The 14,900-nt window shown below is 35.7% G+C and overlaps 1 protein-coding gene across 5 annotated transcripts in view; it reads left to right on the top strand.

Moving 5' to 3' along the window:
• The window catches only part of LOC149425730 (protein groucho-like), a 358,855-nt gene that overhangs the window by 265,908 nt on the left and 78,047 nt on the right, over positions 1 to 14,900 (top strand). For all 5 annotated transcript variants that reach the window (XM_089641419.1, XM_089641413.1, XM_089641399.1 and 2 more), the window contains exon 8: positions 5,153 to 5,178. In XM_089641419.1, coding sequence (XP_089497545.1) covers positions 5,153 to 5,178 — 26 coding nt within the window. The remainder of the gene's footprint in view (positions 1 to 5,152; positions 5,179 to 14,900) is intronic.

The raw sequence follows: 14,900 nt of genomic DNA, 5'->3' as shown, positions 1-14,900 counted from the left end.
GACACTTGATTACCCCACGGCATTTCATTGGATGTTATTAATGCAGGCGTCAGCGGCGCCCCGTCCCCGCGCGCTCTCCGGTACGCCCCTGCTTTAATGAGCCCGTTATGTGTCTATTATGAGCCCTGGCTCGGCGGCGAGGACCAGGGGCGTATCGAGGCAGCGGCTAATGGGTAGCAGATACTTTTTCTTTACCGTATCACGTTTTATTGGAAGATGGTTTTCAACGCTTAAAACTTGTGGAAAATGCCTAAAACTTAAATGATATATCCTTTAGTAAACCCAATCTATTCACCAAATTAGATCATCGCCAAAATATCAAATGTTCAATTTTTGTATGTTTTGCTTATCAATAGAAATCTTCACCATATAAGAGTACGTTTAATTTGTTTTAAAAAGTTGCTGGAGTAAGATCGCCCTACCGCAACACAACGATCCTTCAATTTTGGGCATTTCAGTTCTTGCAACATTCGTAGTAGATTTGAAGCGATTTACCTTTTTAACGAAATATTTAAAATATACCCAAAACTTTCCACTTTTCGAAACAACTTTTAGCAAACAACATTAGCTTTTTTTATTTTAGTGTGGATATGACTAAAATATTATCAATGAAATTAATTTGAATCCATTAATCTGGGTCTCTTTACGATCGTTAAGTATTTTATTTAAAAACATGTTTATCCGATTTCCAAACAGTTTTGGGAATGAATTCGTCATCTCTAGAACACTTGTGTATTTTGAATAAGCACTCAACTGTTGTGATACAAGCAGTAAACACCCCCGTCATCCCCTATATCTAATAAGGGGTGAGAGTGAAATCAATGGGAGATAATAACATTTCAGTTTATGCGCCGAGGATGGGAGTACCTATCTAGCAGTAACTATTTACTAGGTTACCTAGGGTACCTATCTAGCTTTCCGTTGTCAGTAGCGACGGGGCAGTAATGTTACATTTGTCAAATAAAGAATCTAGTGATAATTTATTCAGAGAAAATGGTAGTAATAATTTCACCTGTGCTTTTGTTCGGATGTTCTATTTACCATTGAGATAGTGAAAGGATATTTATGCTCCAGTAACTGCGAATATATCTTGTATACTTTACAAGAAAATAGTGTAAGGAGAATGTAACATGACGCCAATGTGAATGGTAGAAGAATGTAACATGACGCCAATGTGAATGGTAGAAGAATGTAACATGACGCCAATGTGAATGGTAGAAGAATGTAACATGACGCCAATGTGAATGGTAGAAGAATGTAACATGACGCCAATGTGAATGGTAGAAGAATGTAACATGACGCCAATGTGAATGGTAGAAGAAGTCGGGAAAGACGGAGCAGACATGGCACGATCGAGTGAACCAAATACTTGAGTCGGGCCATGTCAAGAATCCGAATAACAGAAGGGTATATACGAGACGAGAATGTAATAGAGGAAAGTCAAGGAAACGTTGAAGGAGTAAAATGTTATAACAAATTATTTACTTCGATACTTTATTTTTAATCTGTAAAATAATCAATGGTATACAACAACTAAATTTCTGAGAATAATTGAAAACTTGCAGCACAAAGAACACACACGAGATACGAAAAGAAATTAAATAAGACTTGAAGAAATTTAGCAAATTACCAGAGAAAATTAAATTACTAGAAAATATTAACAATTTTACATTAAAATTACTAAAATCTTATTCATTTATTCAAAAAAGTTTTAAAAATATATTTGTACAACGATTGTATTAGGACATGAGTAACTATGTATCTTTTTTTTTTTTTTTTTTTATGTGACACCTCACAAGAGCGTCCCTGCCTGTGCAGTGTACAGACAGGGGAACTATGTCACCACCCGGTTGGGCGGCGTTGTGAGGCGGAATAAGGTAGGGGCTGTAGGAAGGGATTTGTTAATGCGAGCCTTGAAGAGGCTCGGATTATAGGAGGGAGGAAAAACAGATGCCGGTAGCTCGTTCCACATACGAGCCGACTTACACAAAAACGAGTCGTAAAAACGGCCCGTTCTCATGAAGCCAACGTCAACCGTGAACGGGTGTTCAGCTCGTGTCCGTCGAGTTTCGCGCACGTGCACCGGTGCATCAGGAATCAATGCTGCTAGCTCCTTAGAGCAGGATCCATTGAAATACCCGTAGAACAGACACAGTATGCCTACATTGCGTCTATGCATTAGAGAAGGCAATCGGTCTGTTAACAACGGATTGTCAATCAGACCGATCGCTCTCCTTTGCCCAGATTCAAGCAGGTTTATTAAGTATTTTGGAGCACCAGCCCAAAGGTGGCTTCCAAATTCAATAGTTGGGCGGACTTGAAACTATGTATCTATTTAAAAACCATAAATACGTATCATCGGGGCAATCTTCACCACGCTGGCTGGACTCCATATTTAAAATTCTACGAAACCGTATTCGTATCGGCTATAATATCCAGATATTAAAGCCGTGAAGTTTTGTACAGCGTAGTTTAAATGAAACATAAACAGTAATTATCAAGTACTTTTCACGAAATTCCTATCTCAACAATAAATTTCGTTAAAAGTATGAGATTTATAATAAGCCTTAATTAGCTAATTAATTTGTTTTCACGAAATTTTAATTTCCCTTTTTTATGTTTTTATCAAAGCGAAATTAGCGCGACTATTCTACGCTGGTCCTTTAAGACGGAAGGTTCTGGGAGTAGGTACATTTAGTCACCCTTCGGTTCTACATCTTACACCTCCTGTTCTCCTCTCCCCTTCAGTCCCCTCTGCTTCCGTCGTTCTCTCCACTTTAGACAGGATGTTTAGTGTTTACCCTCGGTACTTGAATTCCTTTCTAGACCTAAAAGAGTTAAGTTAAGGTGTGCGTCGTGCTAATTTATTGTTGTGCATGCTTGTGGAAATGCAAAAGAATATAGCTGAATTCAAATTTTAATCACTTTAGATTTTGAATGCTAAAAATATCTACAATTTATTTCTCAAATACGTAAATTTTTATGTTTACATTAATCGCAGTCGCATGTCGCAGAAAAATCTCGAGCGGTGAGCTCTGGCGTCGTTTAATTTGCACAGATTTTTTTTCGGCTAGCGATTTCTGATAATCTATCGTGATCTAAAAACGTAGCCGGAGGATAAAGCTAGCCAATCTGTTAGTTTTCATTATTTTCTAAATATAATATTTTGTAATTTAATTATGTAGGTAGGTATTTGTTTGTATTTTCAGCACGTTCTACCGTAGAAATACAGCGTATTTCCATAATATTAACGTTTGAATTCACGAAAAACCGCACATTTGTGCAGCGCCAGCAGAATGTTTCCCATGATTATTACTTTTATGGGTGATGCATTTCCCTGGGCGACAGTAGTGTGCTATGGGATATGTGGTAGGTTACCCTTCACATCGCACCTCTCCTTGGAGGCTAACTCCACCCCAAAGGGTAATAAAGAACTGACTATGTTTTAGTCCCAACGGCGGCGGCCATATTAACTGCGGTTTATTGAATCACTTTTGATATTATGCACTAGGGTCTGTGTTGAACTTGTAAGTTTGTGATATATATTTGTATATCTTATCTAAGCATTGGACAAAGTTATTGCACAGGACGGTGAAAATGCGTCACCATAGATGGTTCAATACAAATACAAATGCATATATAATAAAATTAATATTAATGACTTATATTTAACATTTACAATAACTTGTGAATTACATATAAGACATACATATTTATAACTATTATTTACTTACGTGACTTACACCTCTCACACTTACATTAAAAATACCTGTTATACCCGCAGTAAAAAAAAAACTCAGTAAGTATAATAGGAACAAGCAGATAGATAGATTAGACAAAACAAATCCGTTTGATAGATTCCCCAATCTTAACAGACGGACTGCAATCTTTAGAGCACAGGCGTCAGGTAGATATGCTGTCCTTGTTCTATCGGTATTACAATGGAAGATGCTCTGAGGAACTAGCGTCATTGATCCCTTCGGCACCGGTGCGTAGTCGGGATACACGCCAAACGCGCGCCCAACATTTGTACACAGTTGAAATTTGTCACATGAGAACGGGTCGCTTCTACGATTTGTTCTTAAGTTCAACAGCTCGGCTGTGGAACGAACTGCCGGCCTATGTGTTTCCTCCCTCCTACAACATGGGACTCTTCAAGACCCATGTTCACTCCTTCCTCTCCACAAAAAGACCCTCCACACAGCATCCCCAAAGATGACATAGGCCCTGAGGGAAATTATTTTCTTCAGGGCCTCCTGTGTGGAGTTAATATAAAAAAAAGATAACATAGAAGCAAGATATTCTCGGGCTGTGAATCAGTTTGAGAATATTACACACGTACCTACCTATAGGCTATTTTATTCTACTCTATTCTACATGATTGAAGGAAAAATGTTATGAAAATAGTTTTTAAGCGCCAGTAGTGTTATTTATGTGTTTTCATCGTTATTTTCAGAAATCGAGTGCATATAATGCACTTAATTGGTGAAGTGTAAACTTCCCCATTTCCCCTCTATCCCCTTTAACCCCTCTGCCGTCTTGAATTCAATCAGAATTATTCGTTTTACCTCACATCCCTAATGTGAGGTAAAGTCGACGAAAAGGAACTGTACAGATTAAAAAATATATATTTTATGTGGCTAATTTCTTGTAAACGATTAAATACATACATGGTTTAACTTAAACCCAGACTAAAAGACAACCTAACCTAACCTAAAATTTTCTCACCAACTTCCCCAGCGCACAAAAACGCCAGAAAAGGTATTTAAAAAGTCTACATATTAAACCTAACCTAACATAAGTCTTTAACCTACTCCACCAACCTTGCATAAACGCAAACCTAACCATTCTGGATGCGTCTTATTTTCTACTGATAATAGAATCAGTGTTCATAGGAACACTGTTAATTTAATGGAAGTGAATTATTTTAGGTACTATCGACATTGCAATGTAGGTGCAATAAGTAACCTATAATCATTTTTGTGTATTTGTTTCTATAATGATGATTTTCTTTCTTTTTTCATGTGCCGTCTTCATCCTCTGCGTTGATCTTCCCCACGACTGTAAAATGTGCTCTCGATATTCGTGTTCAACAATCTCTATTGTTTGTCAATCAATGTGAAAATAAATGAAATTGTTTCGTGAGATGCAGGCTTAAGTTCCGCCGAAGAAAGACATGTGAGTACCGACCTTTATGTAATAAAAGCTTTTATGTTAAATGCGAAACTGATTTTATGTTATTATTTAATTATTATTTTATGGGCTGCAGTTAAAGATATTTATGCTATGGTTCTGTTTACTGTTTTAAACTTTCACAACTTATAATTGTTTATGCGACGGTTCGGAGACACTTCTGTTTACTGGTTTAAATTTTCAGAACTTATAATTATTTATGAGACAGTTCTGAGACGGTTTTGTTTACTGGTTTAAACTTTCAGAACTTATAATTGTTTATGCGACGGTTTCGTTTACCGATTTAAACTTTCAGTTTAAATATGAATTTTATGGCTTGATACTTATTTCCACATAATATACTGAAATGATTCACAATAACGAGATCACGCTGTATTCGAATAGAGATTTAAGTTTTTATTTTTACATTAAGTTTTAATTATCAAATGGGGTGTTTTTAAAGACTCTTACAAGCAGAAAACTTACTGATATAAAATATTGCTAATTTATTCAAAATCTCGTCAAATTATTCCTATTCCGGTTGAAAACATACTAGATAAAACATAACAGGCCTTTAACGAATGAATTAACGGGTTTTCTAACAAACTTTCAGTAAAACACGAATGTGTTATGGGGATGTCGGAACATCATTCATAAAAATTCTAATATTTTCGCATTTCGTCGTTATATTTATTAGGATCGCAGCTGCATGAACACGTTTTATGATATATTCTGAATGTCCTAATAGTTTGCTAGAAATGGCTAGCAATCACGATTTTAACACGATTTTAATAAATAAGCAATACTAAGTTTTAGCCGCGTATGAGATGTAAATATAAAGAAAACGTGTAGATTCTTCTTTCAATGGATTTAGTGGTGTATAAGTGCACAACACCAGATTTCCCAGATACATTGAAGGGATAGAAGTGCATTTTGGGCGTATCTGTGTGCCCAAAGTAAGGTCAATTGTCCCCTACTTCGAGTGAGATTGGTCAAACTTTGTCAAATATCTAAATTCTTCCTTGGATAGATAGTCAATTTCGTTGGCCTGTCTAAGGCCTACGAGTCGAAAGGTCTTATGCAATTAAATTGACGACATCAGTTTTCTTAACTAGTATAGATCATACTTCTACTGATTTTGTGCTCAGTGTGCCAAAAGAAATGACAAAAAATCGTAAAACGCGCACGTCATTAAAAAGCGTTGAATTTTTCAACATATCGTATTAATCCGTTAACCTTAATGTACATTATGGAATCCCACAAGGTACGGTACTGGATCTAATATTATTAATTTTATATTTAAACGAGATATTTTCTGAAACACTTCATCGTAGACTCTTATGCTGACGATACAGTCATCATTGAACGTGACAATACGTGGGAATTAGTAAAACTAAATGCAACAGAAGTCATAGAACACTCTTAAATACTGGTTTGACATAAACTTACTATCTCTAAATAGTGAAAAAACTCACTTTATACCATTTGCAATAAAATCAAATGACGTTCCACAAAATTTTGACATAATTATACATGACAATTTTAAAAAACATAATAAAAAACTGTACAATAAACTGTTCCACATTGAAAATTTCAAATAAAATTAAATACTTTGGAATAATAATAGACAAAAACCTAAACTGGAAAGATCAAATTAACCAAACCGTCAACAAAATAAGAAAATTAATTTATATAGTTTTGAAAATTCGAAATTTTCTCTCATTCGAAATTCTAACATCAGTCTACCACGCTTTGGTACAATCAAATCTCCAATACGCTGTTTTCAGTTGGGGAGCTGCATACAAAAGAAATCTACTCCCTGTTGAAATTGTACAAAGTCTAATTATAAAAATAATATTGAAAAAACCAAGAGATTATCCAACAGACCTAATTTTTGAAGAATTTAAAGTATTCAAATTTAATGATCTTGTCCAAAAAACCATAATAATTCAAATAATAAAAGAAAAACAAAATCACAGCTTTTTAACTGAAAGCCGTACTCGTCAAAAACATATATTTCCAACACAAAAATGTAACACCACTTTTGCTCAACATCATTACATATATCTAGGGAAAAATACTCCAACAGCCTACCCGAAAATATCAGAACAATAGAAAACGATAAACACCTACTAAAAGCAATTAAAGAGAAGTTCAATGAAAAAATTCCAAAATGATGAAAATATCTTTTTAATTAATTATTAATTTTAATATTCATAATTACAAACACTAAATATTCTTCATCTTGATGCACACCACTCTTCTAGATACAAGCGCCAGCTTCTATAGAAGAGGAACATTAAAAAAATCAATAGCAGTGAAAACTAATTGTATGAATTATTTTAGTTAACATTAATGATTATACTCCATAAATTGATTAATTATTTAATAAAATAAAAAAAACATGTCCATAAAGACAATATTGGTAAATCACAGTTAGTAATCGTCACAACTTTTTGTGAATATAAAGTGATCAAGTATGGAGGATTCTGCAAATTTTGCAAACATTGTAAAATTGATTACATTATCTACTTTTAATTTATGTCCGAAAGCAATTTAACATATTTTTTTTATTTTACTCGTCTTCAGTAATTTGAAATATAACATGCAGTCGTGTATTATTTGGTTTTATACGCATTATCTTCAACAATCGTATGACACAGGCATCTAACGAGAGCAACTCACCCAGAGGTAAATATCGAGAGATAAAACTTCTTTTAACGAGACGCCTCCTGTCCAGTGAATAATTCGCGCGTTGTGTTGTACATGCATTTTATTAGCTAGTTTCGTAATTTTAAAACCAGGAATAAACCCACTCTCACAATTCGCACGTACATTCTTGGTATAACATTAACAAACTTATCAAATTGCTTTGTTATATTCACCTTCCATTCCTACATAAAATTACAATAATAACCTAACGTAACCTACGTATCCCTGCATAACTTAACATTTTTTAAACTTCTTTGTTTTTCTTTCATTTTATTACACGTGTTTGAAACTTTTCACGGCCAACGATATTCTGTAAATAAAAAATATCCTCTTTTTTATAAATTTTCGTTTAATCTTGAGTATGTTTAAAATATTTTCTTTTCAATTCTAACTTATTCTCCCTTGAATTTGTGAACAGCAAAAATGTGACTACACAAATTAGAATATTATCATTATTATTACTAGAAAATCATGTCTTTAAAAAAATATTAACGGTTTCCTGTTACGCGATTTTTAACAACTCCCTGAGCAATAAATAAATGGAAATTACCTAATGATATTTCTGCAGATTAACATTTTGATTTTATATATATACGAGTATATATTTATGTAATTGTGTTTTTGGCGCCACTCTGGAAATTAACACAAATTACCCTGTAGCATTTCTGTGCTCCTCGTATTTTATTCCCGTCAGGTGGTTGGTTTTTTGGCGTTTATTACAATTATATACCTAGCGACTGGTGAAAAGCACTGTTAGTCGAAAATAGCAATGAATTAATTAGGTACTTTAGCGCTAAAGCAAATCTGACTTTTAGAGTTTATTAAATCGGAGTTACAAACCTTACCTAACCTAACCTTTACATTTACTGAGCTCGAAGCTCCTGACTCTTGGGTTATCATGTTTATATCAAGTTTCTCTACCATATTACTAATATATCTAATATCTACTCACAGTAATCATAAAGTACTTCCTACCAATGCCAATAATTGAATGTGAATTTGAACCATTTCTCTTTTCACAACGGTGTACTTAAGAATAACGAATCGTCCGTACTAAAATCACTATTATGCGAGCTTTTATACAACTTAATTGTAGATAAAACTTTTAACAAGTGAATAGAACATGCAGCAGGTCACAACCCGCTTCAACTTAATCTGAAGAGTAAAATCAGCATCTTAATTCTGGCCATCAAAAATTGTATTTCGTAATCAATAATGATGAATTGCAATCTTTTCAGGGAATAATAAACGTTAATTTTCACTCGAGATATTACGGCCAAAGTTACATACGCGTGTTATAGCCAGTGAACGGATTTATAGCGTTGGCGATCCACACATTTATAGCGAGCCGTTTGATTGCTCATAATCGCATTTGTCTCGGCGTTAACTTCACGACGATCTCGAGTTTCCTCTCTTGATTTTATTTATTTTGGCTTTCATCCATTAACATTGATCTTGGCCGTACAAAGATTTCCCTTTTTTTTAAACTAGTTTCATTTTTGTACTAAACAAAATTACAGTTACATGAAAAAGACAAACTGATAAACTTACATGAGATAGATAAACAAACGCATACAGTTGATCATGTATAAATATACAGTTGATTATGTATAAATATACAGTTGATTATGTAAGTTTTTAGATTCTCACGGCCAAAAGCATTTTTGTTGTTTGTTTTTGGGGTGTTATGCCGTGTTGCGCTAACTCCTTCTTTAGCCGACGTTTCGGACAGCGTTGCAGTGTCCATCATCAGGGCAGATCCGGTAGATCCGAAGATGTGTAAATTTTGGTTGTCAAGTTTGTGCTTATTTATTTGTGGCCTGGGCCCGTCCAAGTGCGAAATGCCAACGGAAGTGGCGACATCTTGTGGCGAATTCTGAAAGCACAGTATTTATGATAGCCTGGGGCCCATCCAAGTGCGAAATGCCAACGGAAGTGGCGCCATCTTGTGGTGAATTCTAGAATTAGAAAACCGATTGACAGCGATTAGAGTAGATGTACCCAGTATCAAGGTATAAATGCAATGGTTTTATATTGTATTATTATATGGTATTGGAGTATACTTAGACATGTTATTTGCGTTTAGCTTTGGTGTAGCCGTCAATTACCGGATACCAAGAGCTGTTGAGCTTAGCTCCGTCGTCTTAGCTACATACAAACTGTCCCAACACCTCTCGAGATTACTGCAGATGCAAACTGGAAAAACCGAATCGTTTATTAAGGATTCAACAGATCTGATCAGTAAGCTTAAGCAGGTTAAGACTGAGGAAGGAGATATTTTGGTCAGCTTTGACGTCGTGTCTCTTTTCACAAATGTGCCTCTAGAAGACTCAATGACAATGCTCAGTGAGATATATGAGGAAGACATCTGCAAACTTTTTGAACACTGCCTCAAAACGGGATACTTTGCGTTTCAGGGTGAACTTTTTGAGCAAGTGGAGGGAGTTGCAATGGGCAGTCCGTTATCGCCAGTAATAGCCAACTTCTTTATGGAGAAGTTTGAGGAAGCGGCACTTGATACAGCTTCAGCTGTCCCTAAAGTATGGTGGCGCTACGTCGACGATGTCTTCGCCATTTGGCCTCATGGAACGGAGAAACTTAACGAATTCCTGGACCATCTTAATTCTCTCCACAGCGAAATTAAGTTCACAATGGAGCTGGAAAACCAAGATAAAATCCTGCCTTTTCTAGATGTGGAGGTGATGAGAAAACACGATGGTAGCCTAGGACATACCGTATATAGGAAACCAACTCATACGAATCGATACTTACACGCTGATTCGCACCACCATCCAGCGCAGAAGAGAGGACTTATCCGTACGTTGGTGACCCGAGCGACCAGAATATGTGAAGAAACAAAACTTGGAGCAGAACTTATAAAACTGACCGATGCACTGGAGCGCAACGGTTACCCGGCAAGTCAGACTAGGCAAATTTTAAGAGCCAAATCTACAACAAACGAAGACAGAGTTGAACAAGACTCAAAAGGCTGTGCTTTCCTGCCTTTCGTTCACAATGTGACAGACAGAATTGCCAGGCTGTTGAGAAAAGAAAACATCAAAACTGTCTTCGGAACCACCACCAAAATCCAAGACCTACTGAGGTCTGCAAAGACTAAGTTTCCTCTGGAAGCAGATGGAGTGTACAAACTCAGCTGCTCTGGTTGTGACAAAGTTTATATAGGCCAGACAGAGCGGACGATTTCCAAAAGGATAGCAGAACATTTTCGTGCTTGTAAACTTGGCCACCCTGATAAATCGGCAATCGCTGAACACTTAATTGAAACCGGCCATTACTTTGGATTTGCTCCCGAGGTCCTGGGAAGACCCAAAACTTATAGATCACGCCTGATTATGGAGGCAATTGAAATCTACAAAAATCCATTTAATATCAATAGAGACGACGGAGCTAAGCTCAACAGCTCTTGGTATCCGGTAATTGACGGCTACACCAAAGCTAAACGCAAATAACATGTCTAAGTATACTCCAATACCATATAATAATACAATATAAAACCATTGCATTTATACCTTGATACTGGGTACATCTACTCTAACCGCTGTCAATCGGTTTTCTAATTCTAGAATTCACCACAAGATGGCGCCACTTCCGTTGGCATTTCGCACTTGGATGGGCCCCAGGCTATCATAAATACTGTGCTTTCAGAATTCGCCACAAGATGTCGCCACTTCCGTTGCCATTTCGCACTTGGACGGGCCCAGGCCACAAATAAATAAGCACAAACTCGACAACCAAAATTTACACATCTTCGGATCTACCGGATCTGCCCTGATGATGGACACTGCAACGCTGTCCGAAACGTCGGCTAAAGAAGGAGTTAGCGCAACACGGCATAACACCCCAAAAACAAACAACAAAAATACAGTTGATTATGTTTAAATATACTGATGATTATGTATAAATATACAGTTGATTATGTATAAATATACAGTTGATTATGTATAAATATACTGATGATTATGTATAAATATACAGTTGATTATTTATAAATATACAGTTGATTATGTATAAATATACTGATGATTATAGATTAGTGTCTCAACATAACTTAACATAACATTAACATAGTACAGAACTGGTAATTGTGGGTAAATATAAAATTATTAAAATACGAACCTGTGTACAATCTGGATGTTCTCCGTTATTTAAAAAAACAGATTTTTACAAAATTAGTAACCTTTTTTTAAAACAAAATAGACTAACTTCGAAACAAAAACTGCAAATGAGACGAGACAAATAAATATACAGATAATTATAGAAAAGCGTTTAAATTTTTAAATGTACATAATAATAATTCACAGTTCCATGGCAACTCAGAACAGTGGCAATTCAACACATTTTTAAAAAGAGCTAAAAAGTCATTAAAAGTGATGAAAAAAGACATGTAAACCTAACCTAACGTAACCTATCTAACCTAGTATTTTGTTTTTGTCCCAAGGCTGCCCTGGGTCAAACAAATAGTCTCAAGGATGATTGCTAAGTCAATTGCTTCTCGGACAGTTGCTAAATACAAGAGAATGTTAGTTACAAAGGTCTCAGGAACAAAAGTTATATGTAAAGAGAAGGAAAGCAAAAATACTCATTTGTGGTATTATTCACCCTCGTCCGGTGGAATCATACTTTGCAGAAAGCAGATATCGACTAGGTACTATACCTTCTCACGGGCATGGGTTTTAAATATGTGTGCTGTTTCGTAATATAAGTAGCTGGGGAACGGAATTAGCATGTTATGATTTATAATTCTGCATCATAACATGATGTGTTGGGACTGTTAGGTGTTAGGTATTATCAGCGCCTTGGCAATTCGGCACTCGGATTGTCCGCTTCATTTGCCTGGAGCGGACATACGGAGCACATATAAGTTAACCTCTTTCAATATATTTCTATACAAGTTTTTTAATAGTGGAAACATTTTTCGGAGCGGCATTACCAACCAATGGTAGGTTAAATCTGCATCTCGGAACAACTTAAGTCCTGTGTCTGCGTGAATTTGTCGGGAACATGTATTAAATCATACATACAGATACGGCCCTTCAGAAGGTTGTATGGTGTTATCAGCTAAGCAGTTTGAGAATATCATATCAGATCTAGCATATCAGACTAAAAGGCTGATGCATATAGCCAGGGATAACAACCAAAGTCTCCAAAATATAAATACTCTAGGTGGTTTGTATTAAGTATCGCAGCAAGGATGAATATGGATAAAGTGGGTAACTACCACTTTTCTGGGAGTATGGAGTTAGTACATTTCTCAGTCATGTTTTAACAGGTGGATTTTTATGAAATCTATCTTCAAAATCCTACTTTACAGCTTGCTTTTGAGGCTCAAACCATCGTCTAGTCTAGTCCAAGTTATATTTTTACAGCGCCTTTTGAGAGTGCTCTGCACCCAGAATTGCTGCAAAACTTATCTTTCTCCAAGAACTTGAGCCGGCCATTAGTCAGTAACGAGAGATGAGTCTAATACTGCATTATATCCAAGAGCTTTTGTGGGAGCCGTGCCCTGAGACGACTCCCAAATCAAAGAGTTGAAAGTTTTGAAGTTAGTTTACCGTTACTCTGGATATAAGAAAGACCCCAATAATTTTATACAGCTGAAATAATTTGAACACAATTTTAACGTTTAATTAATACACCACTGATTGAAGAAAATATTCTTCCACCATCGTACCTCTTTATCTGTTTGAATCTCGTTAAATTAAATTAACGTTTTTTAAACTGCCGCTGACGCCTTTCATGCGTTAACCATTAAAGTTATAAATATTCGCGTTTATTTGACGTTCGATTGCACATTAAAACAAACATATTTGTATATGGCTGAATTAATACAGAAACGATTGCCAGGGCATACAGTCTATGTCACTACCGAGACTAGACACCTGAGCCAAACGGCGCCTGGCGTGAGTTAAATTGACGCCTAGGTAGATGATTACTGTAATCAATGATATTTGGATGATTTTGCTCTGTTTTGATTCTGCGCCCGGAGCGGACTGCTCCAATTGCGCTTGAGCTGACTGAGGATTTAAGATCTCGCTTGTAAACTATTACCAGGAATGCAGGATAATCTGCTGGCCACTTTTAACACTGTGTATAAATACAGACATAATTTATCACGGGCCATTTGAAATCTTTAGATGCCGCTTGTCTCGTGGATAAATTGCCGCAGCATACAGATTATATTTGAGATAACTTCACAAGTCGTTCATCGCACATCTCGCCTACGCTTTGTTATGGTTATAAAGCTCAAGATATTTCTAAAATAATCGTCCTTAATATGAGTTTTAAATTCTCCGAGGAACTTTACGAGCTTTTAGTAAATCGCAGTAGAGGTTTTCGGCTTGTTTTGTAATGGCCTTATAATATGTACCTAATACATTTTATTAATATTTTAAAGTCATTAAGGCGATGCACTACGTCTTCTAATATTTTTAATTGAGCCGCTATCAATAACAACTCCTACGTAGATGGCGATAAGGTTTAAATTTCCGCTTAACACCATCCGCCTGTTTTGATTTAGGCAAGAAAAATACATGGCCAAAAAGTGCCTTTTATTTTATTTTGTGGATGTTCAGGCATAAATATTTAATTTTTTTTTCGATCATTTTATAAATAACTTAATTTACCACATTATACAATAAAATTATAACCGAAAATGGGTTCGTAAGTAGGAGATTTTGAACTTTAAAGCAGTTTTCATAGGCCTTTATATAATTTTTTTCCAATATAAAAATACTCAATTATTTTAAAGGCCAAGATCTATTCTACTCGCAGTATTTAATTAAAGCATCTGAAACATTTCTAGGCGTGCAAATTTTCAAACCAAAAACACATGATTTTGCATTACTACGTATGGCATCGCCTCAACACGTGGTTTAGTGACTGAAGATTTTGTTGCTTTGCGGTAAATACACGGCAAAGGTCTTTCTCAACAGTTTTCTTGCGCTCATGAACACGATTTCTTAAGTACATTTATTTAGTTATGTTTTAGATAATTA

This window comes from Hesperophylax consimilis, chromosome 2 (genome assembly GCF_061612785.1).
Source record: "Hesperophylax consimilis isolate HC1 chromosome 2, BYU_Hcon_1.0, whole genome shotgun sequence".
NCBI lineage: Eukaryota > Metazoa > Arthropoda > Insecta > Trichoptera > Limnephilidae > Hesperophylax > Hesperophylax consimilis.
This window is presented reverse-complemented; position numbering and strand designations above follow the sequence as displayed.